The following is a 24,961-nucleotide window of genomic DNA, read 5'->3' as shown; positions in this document are numbered from 1 at the left end:
ATGACATTTACACGTGCATATCGGAAAGGGACTAGCAAGTTAAAGCACACTGCATACGAGAGAACAGGGACAGATACTACTACATGAGGGAGGAGTTAGGATAGGGTAAAGATACTGAATGTCTGAAGGCCAGTTATGCTGCCAAAAGTGTACCGACAGAGAGTAAAAAATGACTTGTATGCCTAATAATGTTCCAGTAATATAAAAAAAAAACATCTGGATATTCCTTTGACCTCATATGTTGTAATAATGATACTGTAATGTTAGCTTATTTAGAAAAAAGTTTTAAAGATAACACAAGGAAAACGTTTAGTTATAATTTTATTGCTTTACTTAATGTACTGAAATTATGCAAAATACAAGCTTTACCAAAAATACAAACACACTATCAAATATTTGGCAGCTAGACACTATTTAGTAACAATATACCTGATCCCAGATATTCAGTTACTATCCCAAAGGTCTCCTGAATGGTCTTACTGAGTGACAGTAGCTAATTACTGAAACAAAACTCTCTATTCTTTCCTTGTGGGTATTACCATTTTATTCCTCTGGAGGGAGGTAACAGCTCAATTGTACCAGTTGAAAGGCAGACGTCAATTGACAACAGGATACAGTAGCTCCAAAAAAAATTGCATGCTATGACGAAAGTGGCTGTTTATCAAACCAGAAAAGTCCTTACAGTCCCAGAGGGTCTTGGGATCGTGTGCATGCTTGTCTTACTGCAGGATAGGAAATCAAAATAAGCTGAACTCCCGGTCCGTCATTGACATCTCTTTCACAAACCTGAGGAAAAACAGTAGGTAGAGTGAGAACAGGCCACTGACACATCTGACTTCAAGAAACAAATTGTAAAGCTAAAAGTCAGACATGACACTCACTTCGTCATCTCACTGTTCTTGCGGGGGAATCGTCTGACTTGGGTCCAGCGTTCCTGCGTATTCCCTTGGCCTCCATTGGGCATCCACCATCCACACTGCTGGCTGTCTGTCAGGGGCACTGAGTAAAGCTGGTTCGGGGCTAGGGAAGAGAGAGCCCATGTCAGTCAATACTGATCCCATGGATGATAAGTGTATTCAATTAATGCAAAAAGAAGTCACAAACTAACATCTGGGTGTCTGAACCCGTTTGAGCATCTCTCTGTATCGCTCCTGGCTCCCCTGGTGTATGTCTGGGCTGAAGGGAGGTGGCTGGTTGTAGATGCTGCAGGTATCAGTGCATTTTGGGGGTCCCCTCTGGACTTGTATAGGGGGCAGTCTTGACTGTTTGGTAGAGCTCCTTAAATCAACCTCATCTGTAAAGGTCAGGGAGTCTGGCGTGCTTTTACCTTCAAATTATTATCCATGTCAGCACAGATTAACTAACACAGTTATGAAAAAAAGTTTATATCACAATTTACAGACTGACAAATGTGGAATTATTTAGCTTGTTATAATAATTGAACATTTAGCTAAAATGTTGCTATTTAGAAATAATAACCAAGTAAGGTATGAAAAAAAAATGCAGATGCACAGTTTGGTAACAGAATTACGGTAAAATGTCCCTCAATTTTGTTCTGTTACTACATTTATCTGCACAGTTCTTCCGGTAAATGTGTTTTTGTAAACACGTCTTTGGAAATTGTTAAAAGTAATCCTTGTGCATAGTAGAATACGTTTGTTAAACTTTGAAATCAATGTTTTTTGTTTGGTATGGCTACATTTTAAAGTGAAACGTCTGAATCTCAGCGTAATTCCGTTACTATGGAATTGCCCAAACCAAAGGCTCTTAGCTAAGTAGCTAGCTAACGTTTTAACGTAGATAGAATTAACAAAGCACTTGTCACTCACCGCGGTGGGAAGCAGACGCTCGTGGATTCACTAGCATCTTGTCTCCGATGGGATTTTGATAGCCCAAATTTGTTATCCCGAAGAAAGCCATAAAGTACCGTGGCTAGCAACAGTCTGAAGCTGTCCAGGATAGCATAAAAACGTAGGCAAGGCAAGCAAGCGCTCTGGAAATAAATCACAATATGTTCTGTTTTACGTGGAACCATGGTAACAAGTGCCACCCATCAGCTGGACTTCCGGCTATCAGTGGGTGGAGCCGGGGTTAGCGCTATTTTGAATCCTTGGCACGTCCCTATCCTCCCTAAACCCAACCAGTCTACAGGATCGGTGAGTCCCCCGCGGGACGGTTGCGCTAACGTAGGCTAATGTGATTAGTGTAACCAACGTCACATAGCCCCCCAGAAGAAAGGCACACGGACACCCACACTTCAGGTTGACTCGGTTTTGATCTGCAGTAAAATATATAAAACAGTGATGACAGGTATCGACAGGATGGTCACAGCCACATGTTCACTACTCTCAGAATATCTCTCAGACTCAATCCACAAAGTGATCGTATAGTATACATGCGTTGTGTTAATTGTATTTTTTTTTAATGCAGAAAAGCATACCTGCAGTAAAAGATATCAAACAGTGATAACAGGCATTGACAGGACGGTCACAGCCACACTTTCACTGGTTAGGTAGGACACAATATATATTTTAGATATGAGCAAAAGTAATGATACATGCCCTCAATGTGAAGTGATATTAATCCATAAATACAGAGCACCAGCAGAACCCTTTTTATATAAACATTTTAAGGTTGTAAGAAAATCACATTCGCTATTGACTTTGAGATATATGAACCCGTTTTCCAAAGACACTATTGTGACAGTTTTAAACAGTTTTTATATACAGAGGAAGGAGACATGAACCTGCTCTCAGAATATCTCTCTCAGACTGAGGAGCAGGCAGACCAACTTCCCAAATAAGGGAGAAGCACTCAAAACCCACTAGTTGTTCTTTCAAGAAAATAATACAAAAATGGTAAGTTCGAAGACCTCGTATGCCAACCTTACTACAATGGCAGCAAATATAATAATATTCTTATGGATTCAACAACACATAATGAAAGGAAACTTTATTTATATCACACCTTTTCCTGATGTGAATGGTTTCACCCACTACTCTACCCGCGAACTGCGGCGTTCTTCGATATCTACATTGCGGGTGAGGTTGATGGAAACTCTTCATTTTCACTTTGTCACATGAGCATGAGGTTGTAAGTAACAAGACATTTACAGTAGCTATTACAGTGAAAGAATACCATGCTTTTGTTTGAGTAGAGTGTACTGTTATGAACTTGAAAATGTATTAAGAACACAATTAGGCACATTTGGTCAATCTTGACAAAATATTCAACATACATGCAATGGTTCATTGGATCAGTCTAAAACTTTGCACATACACTGCTTCCATCTAGTGGCCAAAATCTACATTGCTCCTGGGCTGGAATAATACATTATGGCCTTTGTCTTGCATTTCAAAGATGATGGTACAAAAAATGCATGTTTTTTTCTTTGTATTATCTTTTACCAGATCTAATCTGTTATATTCTCCTACAATAATTGAACATTTCCACAAACTTCAAAGTGTTTCCTTTCAAATGGTATCAAGAATATGCATATCCTTGCTTTAGGTCCTGAGCTACAGACAGTTAGATTTGGGTATGTCATTATAGGCAAAAATTGAAAAGGGGCGGATCCTTAATAGGTTTTAACCAACCCTACCCTTACATAAACCTTACATTAACCATCCCAAGTATCCCATTTAGACTTTGCCGTGGAGCCTTGGCGAAGAAGCAGGGGTCTGTTCAAAAGGTTGAGACGTTACAAAACGTTCAGATATAATTGCATTTTGACAGATGCTCTTCTTGCTCCGTTATTGAAAAAAATCGAACAATGTGCTTGAGACAAAAGGTGAGCAGGGAAGATGGAACAACAGGCACATTAAGAACGATGATATGGTGAGAAGTCCATGATGATGATGACGATGATGATGATGATGACTTTTATTCGGATCCCCATTAGCTGGGGCGGCAGGTAGCCTAGTGGTTAGAGGGTTGGGCCAGTAACTGAAAGGTTGCAAGATCAAATACATGAGCTGACAAGTTTAATAATCTGAACAACCCACTGTTCCTAGGTTGTCATTCTAAATAAGAGTTTGTTCTTAACTGACTTGCCTAGTTAAATAAAATAATCTGTTGAAGAAGCAGCAGTGTAGAACGTGACAAAATATTGAACACTAATGGACAAGAACAGCAACACAAATTTAAACTAAGACCACAATGACTAAGGAAACATATTACTAGAAAATAAAATAGAAAATAAAGAAAAAAAATCAACATTGTGTTCTATTTTCCAGTTTAACATCTTATTTCAAATAATGCATGTACTGTGTTTATTGTAGGCACTGTGACAAACGTTCTTTATAGTGGTTCAGAAGGCACACAATAAATAGACCAAATGTTTCCAACTAGGCCCCTTTTTTCTCAATTTCCGCCTGAATGAAGTGCCCAAAGTAAACTGCCTGTTGCTCTGGCCCTGAACCCAGGATATGCATATAATTGGTAACATTGGAAAGAAAACACTTTGAAGTTTGTAGAAATGTTAAAATAATGTAGGTGAATATAACACAATAGATATGGTAGGAGAAAATCCAAAGAAAAACCAACCGGAATTTTTGTTTTTTGAGAAACCATGCTCTTACAATGGAAAGTATAGGGGCATACTTAATTCTAGCTCACAGGGTGCAATTCCTATGGCTTCCACAGGGTGTCAGCAGTCTATGTTCAAGGTTTCAGGCTTGTAACTTCCAAAACGAATAAGAAATATCAGTTTTATTACAGGGACACAGTCTTGGAAATTCGTGTTTGGGCGCGCCATGAAGACAAGACACACCTGCTAAAATCGGTTTCCTATTGAACATACTTCTTTCCGTAAGAAATATTATAGTTTGATTACATTTTAGGGTATCTGAGGAGTAAATAGAAACGTATTTTGACTTGTTGAAACAAAGTTTAGTGGTAGATTTTCGGATTCCTTTCTCTGCATGTTGAACGAGTGGATTACTCAAATCGATGGTGCCAACTAAACATATTTTTTGGGATATAAAGAAGGATTTTATCTAACAATCTAACAATGTTATATCTGGGACCCTTTGGATGACAAATCAGAGTAAGATTTTTAGACAGTAACGAATATTTAATCGCTATTTGTGAATTTATGAAACCTGTGCCGTGGAAAAATATTTTGATGTGGGGCGCCGTCCTCAAACAATTGCATGGCATGCTTTCGCTGTAATAGCTACTGTAAATCGGACGCTGCAGTTAGATTAACAAGAATTTAAGCTTTCAACCGATATAAGACACTTGTATGTACCTAAATGTTTAATATCCATAATATTTATGATTATTTATTTGAATTGCGCGCCCTCCAGTTTCACCGGAAGTTGTCCCGCTAGCGGGAAGCCTAGCCCTAAGAAGATTTATCATGGTTCAGAAGGCACACAATAAATAGACTACAAATGTTTCCAATACAAACTTGGTGCATAATGGGACATTTGGGTCTCTTTTCCTACAATAATGCTGTTAGACACACTGGCTTTATGTCTGTAAAGAAATCAGTGTCTTCAGACTCTGCGCAATATTATGACTGGCATGCATTCCTTTACCTGTTTTTCTTACAGTAAACATATTTGTTCCAGCTATTTTTGTGTACTGAGACATGACGTCGTAGCCTAATCCTCTGTTATGTAGAGATATGAGTGAGATGGCTCTGGACTCCAGTTCAGCATAAGCCTTAAGGTTAGTGCTTCGGAGATTATTTTTATTGTTCGGTAAATGGGTGTGGTCAGAGGTGCCGTGTCAAACATGGGTTTCCAGATCGGTGGTCCCCTACCCCCTCCCTCCGAGCCTGGGACTAACCCCCCTGACCAACGCTGTCTACCTGGGTTCTACACCACAAAAACACTACTGCTGGATGATTCTAGCACAGATTGTGGTACGTAAGGTGTTATAAGCCTGACTGAAAGTGGCAGACTGTCCTGGCCTTAAATGGCCTTACTGAAGAGCTCAGTGACTTTCAACGTGGCACCGTTATAGGATGCCATCTTTCCAACAAGTCTGCCCTGTTAGAGCTGCCCTGGTCAACTGTAAGTGCTGTTATTGTGAAGTGGAAACGGCTCAGCCACGAAGGGGTAGACCACACAAGTTCACAGAACGAGTGCTGAAACGCGGAGCGCGTAAAAATCGTCTGTCCTTGGTTGCAACACTCACTACTGAGTTCCGAACTGCCTCTGAAAGCAACCTCAGCACAAGAACTGTTCGTCGGGAGCTTCATGAAATGGGTTTTCATGGCCCAGCAGCCACACACAAGCCTAAGATCACCATGCACAATGCCAAGTGTCTGCTGGAGTGGTGTAAAGCTCGCCGCCATTGGACTCTGGAGTATTCTCTGGAGTGATGAATCACGCTTCACCATCTGGCAGTACAACGGAGGAATCTGGGTTTGGCGGATGTCAGGAGAACGCTACCTGCCCCAATGTATAGTGCCAACTGTAAAGTTTGGAGGATGAGGAATAATGGTCTGAGGCTGTTTTTGGGAGAGCCCTTTCCTGTTTCAGCATGACAATGCCCCAGTGCACAAAGCGAGGTCCATACAGATATGGTTTGTCGAGATCGGTGTGGAAGAACTTGACTCTCCTTGACAGAGCCCTGACCTCAACCACATCGAACACCTTTGGGATAAATTGGAACGCCGACTGCGAGTCAGGCCTAATCGCCCAACATCAGTGATCGACCTCACTAATACTCGTGTGGCTGAATAGAAGCAAGTCCCTGCAGCAATGTTCCAACCTCTAGTGGAAAGCCTTCCCAGAAGAGTGGAGGCTGTTGTAGCAGCAAATGGGGGACCAACTCCATATTAATACCCATGATTTTGGAATTCGATTTTCAATGAGCAGGTGTCCACAGACGTTTCCACAATAACAGCACTTACTGGGGAAGCTCTAGAAATTTGAAGAACTGACTTATTGGAAAGATGGCCTCCGTCCTAGGACGGAGCCACGTTGAAAGTCACTGAGCTCTTCGGCAGGCCATTCTACAGCCAATATTTGTCTATGGAGATTGCATGGCTGTGTGCTCAATTTGATACACCTGTCAGCAACGGGTGTGGCTGAAATAGCCGAATCCACTAATTTGAACCGGTGTACACATACTTTTGCATATATAGTGTATGTGTCTCTTTTTCGTATCCCTTGTTGGGTGAGTGTTTCAATGGCTGACTGGAACCAGCTAGGATAGTAGAGGAGCCCACTGCCGTGGTCAGCCCTGAGATTTGCCATCGTTAACCTTGCCCATAATAGTAGAAACTTCGACTGGAGCCTGGCCTTCAGTTGGGAGCAGATCCATGAGGAAGACAAGAAGCAACGCAAGAATGAAACATCCTGTCAGGGACTTTTACACAAACACACACACACACACGTTTGGTAAATATACTATCTCCACTTAGGATTCCTGCCTTTGCCGGTGGTCTGTTCTCTATTTCTAAGACTTACTTTGAGTACATTGGGACCTACGATGACAAGATGGAGATCTGGGGAGGTGAGAATGTGGAGATGTCCTTCGGGGTAAGTTATGCAGAATGTGGATGGGCAGGAAGTACCTCAACAATTATGTTGGCCTGACTGATGTTCTTCTTCTTTGGTATCATGGCATTTGCATTTTTTTTTTGAAATTGCACCACCAACTAAATTGCACCACCAACCGTACACCTATAGGTCACTGTCCCATTCTACTTGACCCTAACAGATCGACGGCCTGGGAGGACAGGACTCTTTCGTTCAATAAATCTTGTAACTCTTCAGCAGTAAATTCTCATACACCCAGGTACTTCTCTGCAGCTGCAACATCTATTTTCTGTGATTTACATTCCATTTCTGTGGTGCAGTTAATAACCATGGCAATGAATGCTAAGGAGCCAACCTTACTGAAACACACATTTGTATCACTGTGTATTGGCCTAGGCCTACTACTCACCTTTGACCCATCATCCTCTACTCTCTTTACTGTCTCAGCAAATACTACACATTCCTTTGTCCCATTCCTTCCTGCACACTTCTCACATCTCGGAATCTCCCTCCTACACACCGCTGCAACATGACCATAAGCTTGGCATCTGAAACACCTTAGTGGGTGACTGCTTCAAAACTCAAAAGGACAGACAGTGTCTTCTCAGCTTCACCACGCTCGCCACCGGATCTGCGTCGCACCAAACCGCGGGTGTCACAGGCACAGGGAATCTAAAATGTCAGTTGCTCCACGTCAACACTTAACGAGAGCAAAGCAAGTCACAGGTCTTGTCCCGAGTCCCGTGATGCAGAGGGCCAGCTTCCTCTGGGCGGAGAAAATACATAAAAGTTCACTTCGAGCTACTTTCACCGATTTAACAGTACCCAAATTATTTTTCTACCCCTCCTGATACTACAAAAGGCAGGGATCCACTTTTTCAAAAAATTTCACTCCCACTGGGCCAGATTCATCCTTTGCATGAACATCGGAGGTCTTCACCACACCTGCCACCGCAGGTAATTAATCCTCGTTCTCGTCAGGTTAAATTTCTGTGCCATCAGACACAGCAGAATATGGTTTGTACTTGGCGCCATTCTTTCTCAACACACATCTTCCCTCTACACTCGACTCTTCTCCTTCTTCCTCGCTGTCCGTAACCACGTCTATACGTTTACCTGAGGAAGTTGGGAGGACATCTGGAGATCGTCGCCTGCTCAGTAGTGGGAAATATCCTCTGCAGTAAGAGCCCTAACAGTGCATTTCTATAATCTGTGGGTAAAAATACAAGACAAAAAAGGTCATAAACAAATGCTTCTCTGTGACATTACAGGGTAGGCTTGAAAGCAAAGAAACAGCCATTTTCAAAACCTGCAACGGGTTTCTAGCCCAAGGGAGGGTACTTTCTTGCTCACCCCGAATCTCATGGTGTTTGAAAATCACTGTTTTGAAAAAATCACTTAACTTTTGATGATGTCATATGGTAGAACTTTTTCACATTATATTTTTTTCTAGAAATGTGCTATTTCACATATGTTGACACTCGTATTGTGCTGGAGATAATGAAAATGACGATGAAAAGTGGTGGAATTGCCCTTTAACCCTAATTTGCACTATGGCTGACCCTGTAAAAAACAAGCATTTCACTGCAGCTGTCCGCTGTATGTAACAAAAAAAAAAAATGACACAGCAATCTTTGCTTTATTTTTCTTCTTCCTGTTCGCTCAGAACAAATATGGTGACATCTCAGAAAGCCTCAAACTTAAAGAGAAGCTAAGCTGCAAAAATGTCACATGGTACTTGCACAATGTTTATGTTCAATTTATTTCCCTTTCATTAGAAATTGGATTGTCAGTTTATAATTACTCATCTACTTTTTTAATCAATATTCTTCCAAAAAGCTATTTTATCAGCTCAAAAACTCTGGCTCTAAGACTTGCCTGGATGTGGGAGAAAATAATAAGGGTGGGAAACCAGTTATCTTACACATGCCACATGTCACATGTCACGACTTCCGCCAAAGTTGGTGCCTCTCCTTGCTCGGGCTGCGTTCGGCGGTCGACGTCACCGGCTTTCTAGCTGCCACCGATCTACGTTTCTTTTTCTATGTTGTTCTGTCTTGATTGTACACACCTGGTTCCCATTACGTTGTAATTTATTCCCTATTTAACCCTCTTGTTCCCACATGGTTTTGTGCGTGTTTGTTCTTTGTTTAGTGTTTAAGACTTCTGTGAGCTGGTGTGTTGTTCCCTGCGTGTAAATCATTGTTGTTTCTTTTCGAGTAAAGTACGTATTTTACTCAGTTATGTGTCCTGCGCCTGACTCCGTCCTAACCGCTGCACACTGACACTTGACACCACAACATTGGAGGAAACCTAAATCATGTACAATATACAGAGCCATATCTGTGCAGGTTCCATATAATTGCCACACAGTATTTTTTCCCAAACATAACATTTGTGTGTGTGTAGTATTTTGAGTACACATCCCACTAAACTGTGTCTGCATGCGACCCCTGGGGCAGCGCTGGTTGTCACTGAACTCTCGCGCCTGTAGGGATTAGAAATGCGGTGGACCCTGCGCAGGGTGTGTCATTTCACACCTGTACGTAACCATGAAATTCTAAACTGTCAAGAAATATTTGATTAGGGTTAGTTTATTTCACAGTTACACAATGATAATAAATACATCTCTTCTTCACTTCTCTGGAAGTCTTACTGTGGGTCTGGTACATGGGTTTGTTCCATATACAGTATTTGGAGACCATTTGGAAGTAATTTTCTCCTCGCCAGGACAAAAGGACAAAACACTGATTGTCTTGTATTGCAGCAAAAGAACGTTAACTACTTTACAGTGTACACATGCTGTTACACAGCTTGGCTATATTCTTGCTGCACTGTTTCTTTAGGAGGAAAGTGCAGAACAGAGCATTGTGGTCACTTGCAGTGCACAATAGCCTTTTATTTGCTCAACATTGTTCTAATTACATTGTGTGTGTGTGTGTATGGTGTTCTCTCCTGAAGAATCCCTCTTCCGGGCAAATGCTTGACAGTAGACCGAGATAAAGTGGTGATGAATAGCTGTGACTCAGCCTATGGGATCAATGGGATCCATGGAGGAAGGTGGACATCTCCATTATGCATTACATTTGGGAGCCCTGCACTTTTTTGATTACAACACATGAATTTATGAAATATGGCACACTGCCCAGTTTGAATTAATGTTTTGTATTTATTAAAATGAGAAGATGAAAATGTTGAGGCTTTTGAAGATCTTTTGTAGAGGATCCCAGTTAGAGGAATTTGTGGTCGTTTCTGTTTTGGCACTAATGCTTTGTACACTTCAAGATTTGAATTTGTGAGATTCTTTACAATTCACCATCCCAAACTACATTTGTTTTCCTTCAATTTTTTTTGTGTACTGTGTGTGGTATATATTGTAGCTATCCTCGCTGTTACAATTATTACCAAGTGGGTTAACCCTAATAGCGCGATAAATAGGGTGCTTGTTTTTTTCACACCAGCGACGCGGATTCGCTTCCCTGAACCGCCGTTCTCTACAATATCATGAAGAATTAAATCAAGCGTACGCATATACGTCGTTCTAATAATCCCATCTGAAATTAAGTATTTTCAGATAATGGACTACGGACATCTTCCATACCAGAGTATGACCTGTTGACCTTTAGTACTTAGAATTAGAAGTGTTTGCCTTTTGGTATCTCTTCCATGTTCGTTCATGCGGTTTAATACATGACTGCATTGATACTCCCAGGCAGTATTGGCCTCTAGTAGCCTACTACTACTGATCCACTTAATGTACATGTCAGTGGGCTAGCTGTTCACTTTGATTGGTGTATTATTCTCTGAAGAGTGCACACTAGAACTCCGCCCCGTCCATCTTTTATTTGTCTTTCGGAATGTGCGGTCATTGAAGCCATCAGTAATGGGAAGTGCATCGAGCGCTGGTGAGTTTCTCTTTAAACCAATAAAATCACTGAATTCAGTTGTGTCATTATAACAGGGAAGAAGGAAACTGCGTTAGAGATGCACTGCAAGTAGCTTGGGGCTTGGCAATTTACAGAAGTCTCGGTCGGGGTTCGCGCTGTAATCTCCGCATTCTCAGTTAAAGTTAATCGTTTGACTTGGAAATGGCTGGAAGTAAGTGTTATTTAAAAAAAAAAAAAGGTATCCCTCTGCCTACTACGAACACATTGACAGCTAGCCGCGCGCTAACGGGTCATTTTGCAGCTGACTGCATGCTTGTCATTCTGTCAAAACAGCCACGAGTATGATGCTGGGATGTTTTCGCTAACGATAGTGTCTGTTTGGTGTTTTGTTATTAAAGAAACTCGTGTCATTTATAGTTAGCTAGTTACTTTGGTGGGTAACCTAGGTCCAAATATTTTGTATATAGCGTGACTCGTTTGCTAGCTAGCTAACGTTACCGTGTACAGGTGCAAATTCGTCTAAGTTAGCTAGCTTGGCTAGCTAAACGTACCCCGTGTTATTTGTGGTCACAGCACGGCTAGATGTGTTGAGCCTTTTTAAATACGGGATTGGGTTGAGGATTTTGCTAATAACATTATAGTGGATGGTGTGTTGTGACTATTTGTGTCTGCAAAGTGGAGAATGCTTATCCGAGAGAGGTGCACATTCTGTAAACTGTAGCTAGCTAGCTAATATTACATTGACCGTTTAATTACCCCTCTCCCTGCTCTTGTTGTGGATTCTCTCTCTCCCTGACCCAAGAGAGGCCGGCCGGTGTTGCCATTGCACAACAAGGACCCGGTATGATTATGATTACTGGCGTATACAGAAATAGTGATGTAACTGTGTCGTCTTGCATGTAGATTTTGTGTATTTCTTAGTGGACTTATTTAGTCTATTCCACTTACATATTATGTGACAAAATATCGACTTAGAAGAGGTGTTAAACAAGGTCTTAGGTCTACACCATTTCCGTGTAGGTAAGATAAGAGTATTACTATTTTTGAAGGTGGCACACAATGTCTTGATTTCTTATCAGCTGTATGAGAAGAAAAGTTTGGCCTAAAATGTTTAATATCTTTACCATATGATTTGTGGTTTTATAGACTCTATATAGGCTGTGTTTTTTAAGTGTCCTTTTCAAATAAAGTGACATTTGTTAAAAATATTTAGGGCTAAAACTGTTAAAAGAAAACGACAAGTGCTTCCTGAAAGTAGATCTACACTTTCCAAATATCTGTTCCTCTATGACCAATCTTACTGCCTATAGCACACAAGGAGGTACAACTAAGAATGTTTCAATCTATTGTTCTCTTTCACTTATTGGTGCCAGCCTCCTTTGTTTATCCCAAGGCTGTTTCTCGGAATGTCTAGAAAATTCATTGTCTGAAAGCAGTGTTGAACTTGTTTTGTGTTTGAAAAGTGGTTGTGGCTGTTTGTACTCCATTGGTATGAATCATTGTGTCAGTCAGGGCCCAGAGTACTGCTCTAGTCTATTTGCGTAATAGTGTGATATTCTACAAATAGTTTTAACTTGAAGTCACGCCGTCAATAGGCTTACGCTATTAAACTAGACTACAGTGGACTACACTGTATTGTTCTTGTGTGAACGTGTGTGTGTGTTCCTCCCACAAGTGTTATCATAAATGTTAGGCCAATCAATCCTGTTCTTGATAATGACTTGTTTTTTGACATTTACCTTTGCCTAGGAAAAATGAGCTCCATTCCCCTCTCTCGGTCCGAGGTGTTTGGGGAGCTGCGGAAGGAGCTGCATGAGGATGAGGAGTTCCGTCAGTCCGACGCTCACATCTTCATCATCATGGGAGCATCGGTGAGGGGGGGGAGGGGTTGTGAGAGGTTACTCTGATAATTGATCAATGACCCTGCATGTTTTAGACCTTCAAAGCACTGTCAAAATGATTTGTATCATTACAAAAGTTGTTTGAGTAAATGGAATGATGGATGTGAGTGTGTGTGTGTTGGATGCTTACTGGAGAGAGTGACTGACAAAATAAGTGAATCACTTGAGATTGCGAACATCATCTAACCTTTTTTGTGGACATTTATGAAATGCTCAGAAAATGTATGAGCGATTATGAAATTAAACTTGTAATTCATTCTTCAGCTAGATTTCCATCCAATTGGCGACAGATTTTCATGCGAATATTCTAAAATCTGCATAAAAACAATATGTGCATTTTCCCACCAGAGATGTTCCCATAAAATGTACTTGTTGCATATAAAAGGGTGTGCGAGATGATGTAGTGCACATAAAAATACATTTTGCGGTTAAATTCCCATGTACCAAATAAATAAAGTTAAAGGGGTTTCCAATGCGTTTTCAACTCTACTGATGGTTTTCTCACTGAATTTGTTTTGTTACTGTATATAGAGAATGTGCCGACTCTGGTATTTGCACATGCGCTCTAGCCAACAGTGCTATCTGCACTCTGTTGGCTGGAGCACATGTATAGCCTACATGAGGTTATTATGGACAAAAGAGCAATATTATTTTTATATGTCATGGCAGCCAAGCATCGATTATCAGAATAAGATCCTCAATATTTATTGAAACGGAGCATCAAGCTCATCACCTTGCACTTTCACCACCCTGTGAAGTTCATCACTTATTTCCTTAGTAGCCTAATAAACGGCATGCTTTCCTGATGAGTTGTAGTGGGAGGACCACACAACGTGTCATCGTGTGACTAAGCTTACTTCAATATGATGGTTATTGTATCAGTGTTTGCGTGTAAAAGTGTTTCCACCAGCATTTCTCGCAATATTAATTTAACCGACACATAAATATCCCACCTTGTGTAGCGTTTTTTGTTTTGTTGGCATTTGGAAAGTTTACCGAAAAATTCTGTTACCATCAGGCTTGTTATTACTTAAAAAATATATTTTTTTTTTATCCGACATGTACTTTACTCTCATAAACTTGGTTAATGAGGAAGTTCAAGATATATCTAAGACACTGGATTAGCCTAGCTATTTACTAAATGTAGGCTACCAAACTGCAGAATGTGTTATACCTATTTTATAAACACTTTATAATAGATTTTAGGTGGACATAGAAGGGAACACATTTTGTGAGAAAGTTGTGTTGAAAATTTAAAACGGAAAAGAGAGAGGTTGCACATGACCTGTTTTGAGGAAATGTCTAAATTTCATTGAGACACATAACAGCGCTTGTGTAACTAAGCAACCCCAGAATCACGTGAGCTTTCTGTAGTCTGGCCTTGATACAGAGAACAAACATAACAAGGTTCCTGATTGTTGGTTATGGTTTGGACACAGACTGTTTGTTAGCCAATCATGGTCAGCTCAGACCATTTGTTAGGCAATCATTTGGGCACAAATAGTTTGTTGGCCAATCATAGTGTAAGAACTGATCTTTTGTTGACCAATTGTTTTGAGAGCTCAGCATAATGACCAAGTTACCCAGTCATTTAGAGCGAGCATAACGAGCCAGAATTTCATATTTCCCACAGCCTATAATAATTTATTCTCCTTTCAATACCTACTAGGATTATCAATCCAGTGACTAAGTCCAGGCACTCTGAAGTTGCATTTTCTTATACTATTTCCTTCTCTAGGAATGACACCCTCTCTAGGCCAACACAGTTTATTTCCTGTTTCCTTGTTCTCTGCTGACTTGTAAAGACCTGCCTAGTTTGCTGATAGTGTGGGAGAGTAGTTCTGATATTTAATTATTCCGCCCACTTCTCTTCCATCTACGTTCTCCTGCTCTATTTACTTTTGTTTGAAAGGAGTTGAACAAGGGCTGAATAGTGCAGTGTCACTGTCTGTCAGCAGTTTCCTGTCATAGCAATAGAGGCAAGTCTGGAATCAGGATGGGGTAATGGTAAGGCAGAGCTGTGGTTTTTAGGAACAGTGATTGTACTACAAAAGGCTATGCATAGGCTACGGTAAAATATGCTTTGTTTCCAATGCTGCAGTCTGTCCTTGTCACTCCACAAGCACAAACCAATCACCAGGTGGTGTTGCATGTGCACACCACCTCACTCAACATGGCCTCATTGCAGTTGCTGTGCCAATGAAACGGTTCAGTAAATATTGCACACTTACCTTGGTACAAGGTACCATACAGGCTTGCTTAGCCTAATGGTGAGATAAGATTGTTGGCCAAATATTCATCTGTTGATCCATGGCACAGGAACATGGTCACATTTCCAATTATTGAAGGTAATCTCTATTTTCACTTTACTAAAGCAATGAAAACATATTCATGGTGAGAGAAACTAGGCTATCTAATAAGGCTTATGTTTCATCACGTGACTCCAAGTTTACTTCGATATGATGGTTATTATTTTCCACAACCATTTCTTGCATCATTAACACAGAAAGACAAAAATATCTGACAGCTGTCGTGATTTTCTTTTATACGGTATGACTTAACTTGCATAAAAACTGTGGATGGAAACGTGTTAATTGAGATCGTCTGCTTTTGTGAGAGGAATATAGTGGGATCGGTGTTCATGACTTTCATCATGAACGGAAGAGTGAAGAGATCTTTGTCGAGTCACCCTACATTTGCATTTTTCTCTCAGCTGAGGCGGGACACTAGGCCAGCAGTTCATAGCACATCAGTTTAAAGGTGTAACTCAATGTGTCATTGAAAGGCACACTAAGCAAATGATTCAGTATTACACAGCAAACCAACACCCCTCACTGGAATACGAAACAGATAAGCTCATAAATAATAGTCAATAAGGCCATTCGGATGAATTACTTTTATTTTTGAAGCATTTCCTCAAGTGACAAACATCAGATCCCAGCATTCGCTAAAAAACATTACTGAAGGACCCGTGGTATAGTGGTGCTGAAACTAGTGAGGAACGCTTTGTTAGATAAAAAAAAAAAAAGTGTTCCTCAGTTATTGTGCCTGTATAGATGTTTAACAGTGTTGCTTTGTCATCTATATTTTTTTTATTATTCTCTGCAATGATAGGTAATCTCTCCATTTATTTCATACCAGATTTCGTAAGGGTTATTGCCTTCAGAATATTCTTTGGCGTTGTACTCTGCCAGTTGTGTCGCTGCTGCTGCCTCTCTGTAGTTAGCAGTGCTCCCAGTTGGATTACTGCTATTGCGTAAATCCTAAATAGGCCACTACAGCCTACTACTAACTGTCCAAACTGCAACCAGCAGTAGTATCAAGTAAGGAACCCTTATTTATAGCCTTGTTTACTGTACTAGTAAACTCCACACTGACAGACCTTGAATGAACTGTCTTGTAGTGCCACTAGGCTATATAGGCCAGGGGCCTCTGTTTCAACTAACTATTTTAGAGGTGACTAATCTGGTCTTGTGTTTACAATGCTCTTTAGGGGGATCTAGCCAAGAAGAAAATCTACCCAACTCTATGGTGAGTATGTGTAGCCCAGGGCAGTTGTGAGGTGTCATGTAATAAGACTAATTATGAGCCTTTCTCTATTCTTCTCCCCCGTCTCACTCAGGTGGTTGTTTAGAGATGGGCTCCTTCCTGAACAGACTCACTTTGTGGGCTTTGCCCGCTCTGACCTCACGGTGGATGCCATCAAAACTGCCTGCATGCCCTATCTGAAGGTAAGACTTTCCCATGAACACATCAAGCATTACACACTGACCCACATTTGACACCGTTAATGTGTTTGTGCATGTGCTAAAACCAATGACGACATGTGACAACGTTCCTATCGCTCTGTGGTCCCAGGTGGCAGACTCTGAGGCGGAGCGGTTGTCTGTGTTCTTCAGCCGTAACTCCTATGTCAGTGGGAAGTATGCGGATGAGAGTGCCTTCTCCAACCTCCACACCCACCTGTTGTCCCTGCCCGGGGGTGGTGAGGCCAACCGCCTCTTCTACCTGGCCCTGCCGCCCAGCATCTACCACGATGTCACCAAGAACATTAAGCACCACTGCATGAGCACCAAGTCAGTGAGCCTGTTATGTCTACTGTAGTTCTGACTGTCTGTCTTACTGTTTAGTCTCAGACTCCCTCTCCTCTGAATCCTTCTCTATTGGTAGGGACTGGGACAGGCCTGGTCATATTTAATCCACTTGCTGTATATGTAATTGGTATTGTCTGGGAAGGGTTGTCCATGAGATGAAAGTTCCCCTCTTCTGCTGTTAAATAACCAAACCATGCTGAACTCCCGTCCTATCTGTGTGTGTTTAGTAGGGGCTGGAACAGGGTGATTGTGGAGAAGCCGTTTGGTCGTGACCTGCAGAGCTCTGAGGAGCTGTCCACCCACCTCTCCTCCCTGTTTACTGAGGATCAGATCTACCGCATAGACCACTACCTGGGCAAGGAGATGGTGCAGAACCTCATGGTCCTCAGGTACAGAGATGAGAGAACATGAATAAACCTTGTCACAGACAGCTGTGTCCATGTCAATAAGGCTGAGGTTAAACGGTGGTAAATGTTCTAGGTTCGGGAACCGGATCTTTGGGCCAATCTGGAACAGGGACAGCATAGCGTGTGTGGTCCTCACCTTCAAAGAACCCTTCGGCACCCAGGGCCGAGGCGGCTACTTTGACGACTTTGGCATCATCCGGTGAGGGGAACTGGCTTAATGAAATCAAACCTCAATGAAGGCATTTATTCTTGCCATGTTCTACTAGTCCGTCTAACTTCTCACCACCAATACCGTATTTTCTTTAGTGATGTCATGCAGAACCACTTGCTCCAGATGCTCTCTCTGGTTGCCATGGAGAAGCCAGCCTCCACCAGCTCTGATGATGTCAGGGATGAAAAGGTACAATAACATGGGCACAACCTGGCTAAAGGCCACAACACATCTTTACTTGACTTTACCATTGGCTCCTCTAGAAAACTACTGATATCATCTTTATTAGTAAAAAACAGAATCAACAATTAGTCTTCAAACCTATCACTTCTTACTTACTCTCCCTGACCACTGTCTCCCCCTGCAGGTGAAGGTTCTGAAGTGCATCGCCCCCATTACCATGTCAGATGTGGTGTTGGGGCAGTACGTGGGCGACCCAGAGGGAGAGGGGGACGCCAAGCTGGGTTACCTTGATGACCCCACTGTCCCCAAAGGCTCCACCCAGGCCACCTTTGCCACAGCTGTGCTCTACGTTCACAACGAGCGCTGGGATGGTGAGAAGCTCTGCTTTCTCTCTCCATGGCATGGTGTTGTTGCTTGTTGTGCTTTCACTGTCTGGTCAAACCAGCTCACTACTCAGTGATAACTTTTAAAGGCCCAGCGCAGTCAAAAACGGGATTATATTTTTTTGTGTTTTATCTATACTGTACCAGTCAAAAGTTTGGACACACCTATTCATTCAAAGGTTTTTCTTTATTTTCACTATTTTCGAGACTTTAGAATAATAGTGAAGACATCAAAACTGTGAAATAACACATGGAATCATGTAGTAACCAAAAGTGTTAAACAACTCTAAATATATCTTAGATTCTTCAAAGTAGCCTTTGCCTTGATGACAGCTTTGCACAATCTTGGCATTCTCTCAACCAGCTTCACCTGGAATGCTTCTCTAACAGTCTTGAAGGAGTTCCCATTTGTTGGCTGTGTTTGCTTCACTCTGCGGTCCAACTCATCCCAAACCATCTCAATTGGGTTGAGGTCGGGTGTTTGTGGAGGCCGGGTCATCTGATGCAGCACTCCATCTCTCCTTCTTGGTCAAATAGCCCTTACACAGCCTGGAGGTGTCTTTGGTCATTGTCCTATTGAAAAACAAATGATAGTCCCACTAAGCACAAACCAGATGGGATGGCTAATCGCTGCAGAATGCTGTGGTAGCCATGCTTGTTAAGTGTGCCTTGAATTCTAAATAAATCACAGACAGTGTCACCAGCAAAGCACCATCACACCAACTCCATGCTTCACGGTGGGAACCACACATGCGGAGATCATCCATTCATCAACTCAGCATCTCAAAAAGACAGTGGTTGGAACCAAAAATCTAAAATTTGAACTCCTCAGACCAAAGGACAGATTTCCGACAGTAATATCCATTGCTCGTGCTTCTTCGCCCAAGAAAGTCTCTTATCGGTGTCCTTTAGTAGTTGTTTCTCTGCAACAATTTGACCACGAAACCCTGATTCACGCAGTTTCCTCTGAACAGTTGATGTTGAGATGTGTCTGTTACTTGAACTCTGAAGCATTTATTTGGGTTGCAATTTCTGAGGCTGGTAACTCTAACTTATCCTCTGCAGCAGAGGTAATTCTGGGTCTTCCCTTCCTGTGGCGGTCCTCATGAGAGCCAGTTTCATCATTGCGCTTGATGGTTTTTGTGACAGCGCTTGAAGAAACTTTCAAAGTTCTTGACATTTTCCAGATTGACTGACCTTCATGTCTTAAAGTAATGATGGACTGTCGTTTCTCTTTGCTTATTTGAGCTGTTCTTGCCATAATATGGACTTGGTCTTTTACCAAATAGGGCTATATTCTATATACCAACCCTACCTTAACACAACTGATTGGGTCAAACACATTAAGAAGGAAAGAAATTCCACAAATTAACTAACAAGGCACACCTGTTAATTGAAATGCATTCCAGGTGAATTCCTCATGAAGCTGGTTGAGAGAATGCAAAGCTGTCAACAAGGCAAAGGAAGGCTACTTTGAAGAATCTCAAATAACATTTTCATTTGTTGAACCCTTTTTTTATTTTGTTACTACATGATTCCATACGTGTTATTTCATAGTTTTGATGTCTTCGCTATTATTGTACAATGTAGAAAATAGTAAAAAATAAATAAAAATCCTGGAATGAGTAGGTGTCCAAACTTAATTTGGTACTGTATTTCCACACGGAGGTTCAAATAAAACTGTGAAAGTTATGATAATGCTAGTATAAGAGCTATTTGAGAAGACAGCCTGAAATGTCAGCCTGTTTTGGTGGGAGGGAGTTTTGGCCTTCCATGTCACATCACCATGTGGTAAATTAGACCAATCATAAAGTTCCAAACCTCTCTGCCAATAACAACACATTTTCAGTTTTCCCTCCCAGCTCAAACCCCTTTGACAATCCTCGCAAAATTCTTGCTTGAGAAATTGCTCTTTTCTAAGAAGCATTTTTATTTTATTTTTTACCATTTTCCAATGAAAATAACAGTAAGGTACTTAATTGTTACCCAGAAATGATTTGATAGAGATAAAAACGGCTGCATTGGACATTTTAAATAACTATTTGTTCATCCAAAGGGGTTCCCTTCATCCTGCGCTGCGGCAAAGCCCTGAATGAGCGGAAAGCAGAGGTCCGGTTGCAGTTCACCGACGTCCCAGGGGACATCTTTGGCGCGCAGTGTCGTAGGAATGAGCTGGTTGTGCGCGTGCAGCCCAACGAGGCCGTCTACGCCAAGATGATGAGCAAGAAACCAGGCGTGTACTTCCACCCCGAGGAGACGGAGCTGGACCTCACCTACAAGAGCAGATACAAGGTGAGATACTGAATGAACACACACCCAATCATTCCTAGAAAAGGGACACCCACACACACTACCTCGCCACACTCTCCCATTTTAGCAACCCATATGCAGGCACAAACGTTCAAACATATTTCCTCCATTTTCACTAATCTTCTCTCCTCAGGATGTGAAGTTGCCCGACGCCTACGAGCGTCTCATTCTGGACGTCTTCTGTGGCAGCCAGATGCACTTTGTCAGAAGGTCAGTCCGTCTGTCTCCGAAGTTCCTTCTGTTGCCATGATGTTTGTGTTATGCAAATAAGACCATGAACATGCATTAGGGTTGGGCCGTTTCCAGATTTCCCACCCTGTTTCTGTACCATATTATAGTATTACCCGAAGTGCACACAAGGGGGATGCACTTCCAGGTAGGGGTGTGAAGAGTACTCGGACAAAACGAGTATCGAATTTTCAGAATACGATTATGTAAGTGTTTTTTTGTTTGTAATTATCTGTCATCGGAAAAAGTGATCTTCTGCTGCCAGCATGCATCTCTTTTACTCAAACCGTGTGAAGCGCTGTGTGATCGGAACAACTATTTTCTAGGTCTGTCTTAAGAACACCCCCCCCCCCCCTAAATCGGTTTTGAAAATCATACCATCGGCATTTTGAAATACCCCGGTATACGGTATATCGCCCATGCATTATTCTGTCCACTACATGGTGCCATAGGGTTGCTTCTCCCATTGGCTGCATTACTGTCCCTTACATTATATTTTCTCTTAGTGATGAGCTGAGGGAAGCCTGGAGGATCTTTACGCCTCTCCTTCATCAGATAGAGAACGAGAAGACTCCCCCCACACCCTACAAATATGGAAGGTAAGATTTACCCGTCACAGTTTAACAACTATCTCATGTCAATAGTCAAATTCATTTGTCAGTGATATTTTTGTGATGGATTTGTTCCTTTCCTTCTTCCTAGCCGGGGTCCAACGGAAGCGGACGAGCTCTCAAAGAGGGTCGGTTTCCGTTACGAAGGAACATACAAATGGGTCAACCCCCACCGACTGTGAGAGGGAGGAGAGGAAGAAGAGGGATGGGTAGAGGAAGAGGCAGAGTGGTGTAACATTGCAATACTTTTGAATGTCTTTGGGTCTGGTGGTTTCTACTATTGCTCTTTCCTTTCCAGACCTGTCACGGCAACCGTCGAGAAAGACTAGGAAATATGGAAAGGAAGCTATTTAGTAGTATTGGAGCATAGCCTAGGTCTCAGGTACTACATTAATGCTCTGGTGTCACTTGTATCTGTCAGGTCTTAACTAGGGAGGGAGGAGGTGCTTAACCACTGGGGAACAAGGGAAGAGCGAGCGAACACTAGCCCAATTCTGTTTCAGCTTTTACTTCTCGTCATGGATTCAAAAGCTGGTTGCGATCCAATTCGCTACCCTTCACCCAGAAGTGTGCACTTATTTCCAACATACTCATCACACCAGTCCATCCCATAAGGGGGGGGGGGGGGGTGTACAAGTGCAAACTTCGGAATGGGAGAGTGGTAGAGAACAGGACTGATTCCATTGAATGAGTGTAAGCATGGGCTGGAGAGATTTCCACTTTCTTCAGTACACACTTGAGGCAGAAGGGAGAGAAACAGAATTAGGCTACTCTTAGACAAAACATTCTACAGCTCTGTGATCATAGCTACCAAAAGTTAGACCTGGGTGTTTTTACATGGAGACTGAGAACAAAACATGGATAACCTGTTTTTAATGGTGGCAATTACAATGAATGTCTACCACCCTCTGCTATTACCACCTGTATTAAAGGGGTACTTTGGGATTTTGGCAATGAGGCCAAAACTCGTGGATACTATTGTCTCTGTGTCCAGTATGAAGGAAGTTAGCGATATCATGGTCTCACGAAACTACACTGTAGTGTTCGACACGAATGACTGGCATGGCTTAATCTTTGAGACAAGCATATGCTACTGGCAGGATCAACCAGGTATCTGCCATTATGCTAGTAGATACCTATAGACTTCCAGTCATTGCGCTAACGCCAGTTAACGTTTGCTTGCCCGACTACCTCTAACTTCCTTCATACTGGACACAAATGGTAGCCATGAGTCCATCTGACTCTGGGGAAGTAAATAAAGTGCCTCATTGCTAAAATCCTAAAGTATCCCTTTAACAGATTAAGTGTTTTTCTATTAATGTAATCTTTGTTTTTCTTATGCTATTTTGGACCAAGCAAAATCATGATTGCATAATAATTGTTGCATTGAAGTGGGTTTAAAACATGGTGGTTGAATGCAGGGGTCAATATTTTCTGCAGGCAGTTTCCTCTCCAATTTCTTACAAAGCAAAATTGTACTAGAACAAGGCTTTTGTGTGCTTAATTCCAAGAAAAGAGCTGTGACTGTTTCATTCCTTTTTGTTTACATTTTCAGGCCTATTAAGTTACTGTTTTTTGTTTAGAAATGGCAAAGTCTGTCACAGGGTCAACATATGATGCCATCTTTATAATGACGTACTGTATTGCTATAGACCGAACATTCATGTTATATTTCCAAACTTGCAATAAACCAGTAATTTCTGCAGTGTGCATTCTCAATTGATACAGGTATTGTGTTAAGGGGTTGGTCTCTAGTGTGTGTGTGTGTGTGTGTGTGTGTGTGTGTACACACACACTACCAGTCAAGTTTGGACACCTACTCATTCCAAGGTTTCTTTTCACTATTTTCTACATTATACAATAAGTGAAGACATCAAAACTAAGAAATAACATATGGAATCATGTAGTTAACAAAAGTGTTTAAACAAATCACAATATTTTATTTGAGATTCTTCAAATAGCCACCCTTTGCCTTGATGACAACTTCGACAGTTCATGTCAGAGCAAAAACCAAGCCATGAGGTCGAAGGAATCGTCCGTAGAGCTCATAAACAGACAGGATTTTGTCGGCACATCTGGGGAAGGGTACCAAAAAAGGTCTGCAGTATTTGAAGGTCCAAGAACAAAGTGGCATCCATCATTCTTAAATGGAAGAAGTTTGGAACCACCAAGACTCTTCATAAAGTTGGCCGCCTGGCCAAACTGAGCAATCGGGGGAGAAGGGCATTGGTCAGGGAGGTGACCAAGAACCCAATGGTGGAGATGGTTGTCCTTCTGGAAGGTTCTCCCATCTCTGCAACACTCTACTAATTAGGCCTTTATGGTAGAGTGGCCAGACAGAAGCCACTCCTCAGTAGAAGGCACATGACTGCCTGCTTGGAGTTTGCTAAAAGGCATCTAAAGAACTCTCAGACCATGAGAATCAATATTCTCTGGTCTGTTGAAACCAAGATTGAACTCTTTGGCCTGAATGCCAAGTGTCACGCCTGGAGGAAACCTGGCACCATCCCTAAGGTGAAGTATGGTGGTGGCAGCATCATGCTGTGGGGATGTTTTTCAGCAGCAAGGACTGGGAGACTAGTCAGGATCGAGGGAAAGATGAACGAAGCAAAGTATAGAGAGATCCTTGCTGAAAACCTGCTCCAGGCGAAGGTTCACCTTCCAACAGGACAACGGCCCTAAGCGCACAGCCAAGACAACGCAGGAGTGACATCGGAACAAGACTCTGAGCCTGGACTTATACCCGATCTAAAATCTCTGCAGAGACCTGAAAATAGCTGTGCAGCGACGCTCCCCATCCAACCTGACAGAGCTTGAGTGGATCTGCAGCGAAGAATGGGAGAAACTCCCCAAATACAGGTGTGGCCAGCTTGTAGCATCATACCCAAGAAGACTCAAGGCTGTAATTGCTGCCAAAAGTGCTTCAACAAAGTACTGAGTAAAGGGTCTGAATACTTATCTAAATGTAATCTCAGTTTTTATTTTTTATAAATTAGCAAAAAAATCAAAACATGTTTTTCCTTTGTCATTATGGGGTATTGTGTGTACATTGAGGTAAAACAATAACCTAACAAAATGTAGAAAAAAGTAAAGGGTTCTGAATACTTTCCGAAGGAACTGTGTGTGTGTGTATATAAATATTTGATCAACAAAGAAAAAGCTTTATATTACAATTGTTGTAGATTTAATTCAAAAAAGATAGTTCCAGCAAAGCCCACAGCCAGGAGCTAGCCAGTAACTGTAGACC

The 24,961-nt window shown here is 41.8% G+C and overlaps 2 protein-coding genes across 8 annotated transcripts; one reads left to right on the top strand and one right to left on the bottom strand.

The window, feature by feature from the left end:
* Nucleotides 1-304: 304 nt before the first annotated feature.
* Nucleotides 305-2,162, bottom strand: LOC129830363 (testis-expressed protein 49-like). The gene is made up of 4 exons (XM_055892886.1): nt 1,830-2,162; nt 1,109-1,327; nt 882-1,020; nt 305-786 (listed from the first exon to the last, which is right to left on the bottom strand). The coding sequence occupies exons 1-4, from the start codon at nt 1,918-1,920 to the stop codon at nt 738-740; spliced, it is 498 nt and encodes a 165-aa protein (XP_055748861.1). The 5' UTR covers nt 1,921-2,162; the 3' UTR covers nt 305-737.
* A 9,139-nt stretch (nt 2,163-11,301) lies between these two features.
* On the top strand, nt 11,302-23,419 carry LOC129830356 (glucose-6-phosphate 1-dehydrogenase). Of its 7 annotated transcripts, none has more exons than XM_055892875.1 (14): nt 11,367-11,404; nt 12,189-12,227; nt 13,136-13,257; nt 16,781-16,818; nt 16,910-17,018; nt 17,146-17,363; nt 17,612-17,770; nt 17,862-17,987; nt 18,095-18,188; nt 18,367-18,553; nt 20,622-20,857; nt 21,009-21,085; nt 21,610-21,702; nt 21,806-23,419. In XM_055892875.1, exons 1-14 carry the CDS (start codon nt 11,383-11,385, stop codon nt 21,894-21,896), a joined length of 1,611 nt encoding a protein of 536 aa, XP_055748850.1. In that variant the 5' UTR covers nt 11,367-11,382; the 3' UTR covers nt 21,897-23,419. The 7 variants fall into 7 exon arrangements, with proteins under 7 accessions (XP_055748853.1, XP_055748852.1, XP_055748850.1 ...); XM_055892874.1 differs by having other exon boundaries at nt 11,368-11,404; nt 17,609-17,770; XM_055892876.1 differs by lacking the exon at nt 11,367-11,404 and adding an exon at nt 11,434-11,597 and having other exon boundaries at nt 17,609-17,770.
* Nucleotides 23,420-24,961: the final 1,542 nt, after the last annotated feature.

Source organism: Salvelinus fontinalis, chromosome 31, assembly GCF_029448725.1.
Source record: "Salvelinus fontinalis isolate EN_2023a chromosome 31, ASM2944872v1, whole genome shotgun sequence".
NCBI classification, from domain to species: Eukaryota; Metazoa; Chordata; class Actinopteri; order Salmoniformes; family Salmonidae; genus Salvelinus; species Salvelinus fontinalis.
The sequence above is the reverse complement of the archived record's forward strand: the minus strand, read 5'-3'. Positions and strand labels throughout refer to the sequence as shown.

Bases quoted from the DNA above. Each gene is read 5' to 3' on its own strand.
- LOC129830363 (XM_055892886.1), bottom strand. From the start codon at position 1,920: ATGGCTTTCTTCGGGATAACAAATTTGGGCTATCAAAATCCCATCGGA. The intron at 1,328-1,829 runs GTGAGTGACAAG...AATAATTTGAAG, and splicing joins AGCGTCTGCTTCCCACCGCG to GTAAAAGCACGCCAGACTCC. The intron at 1,021-1,108 runs GTTAGTTTGTGA...TCTCTTCCCTAG, and splicing joins ACGGGTTCAGACACCCAGAT to CCCCGAACCAGCTTTACTCA.
- LOC129830356 (XM_055892874.1), top strand. From the start codon at position 11,383: ATGGGAAGTGCATCGAGCGCTG. The intron at 18,189-18,366 runs GTACAATAACAT...CTCCCCCTGCAG, and splicing joins ATGATGTCAGGGATGAAAAG to GTGAAGGTTCTGAAGTGCAT. The intron at 21,703-21,805 runs GTAAGATTTACC...CCTTCTTCCTAG, and splicing joins ACACCCTACAAATATGGAAG to CCGGGGTCCAACGGAAGCGG.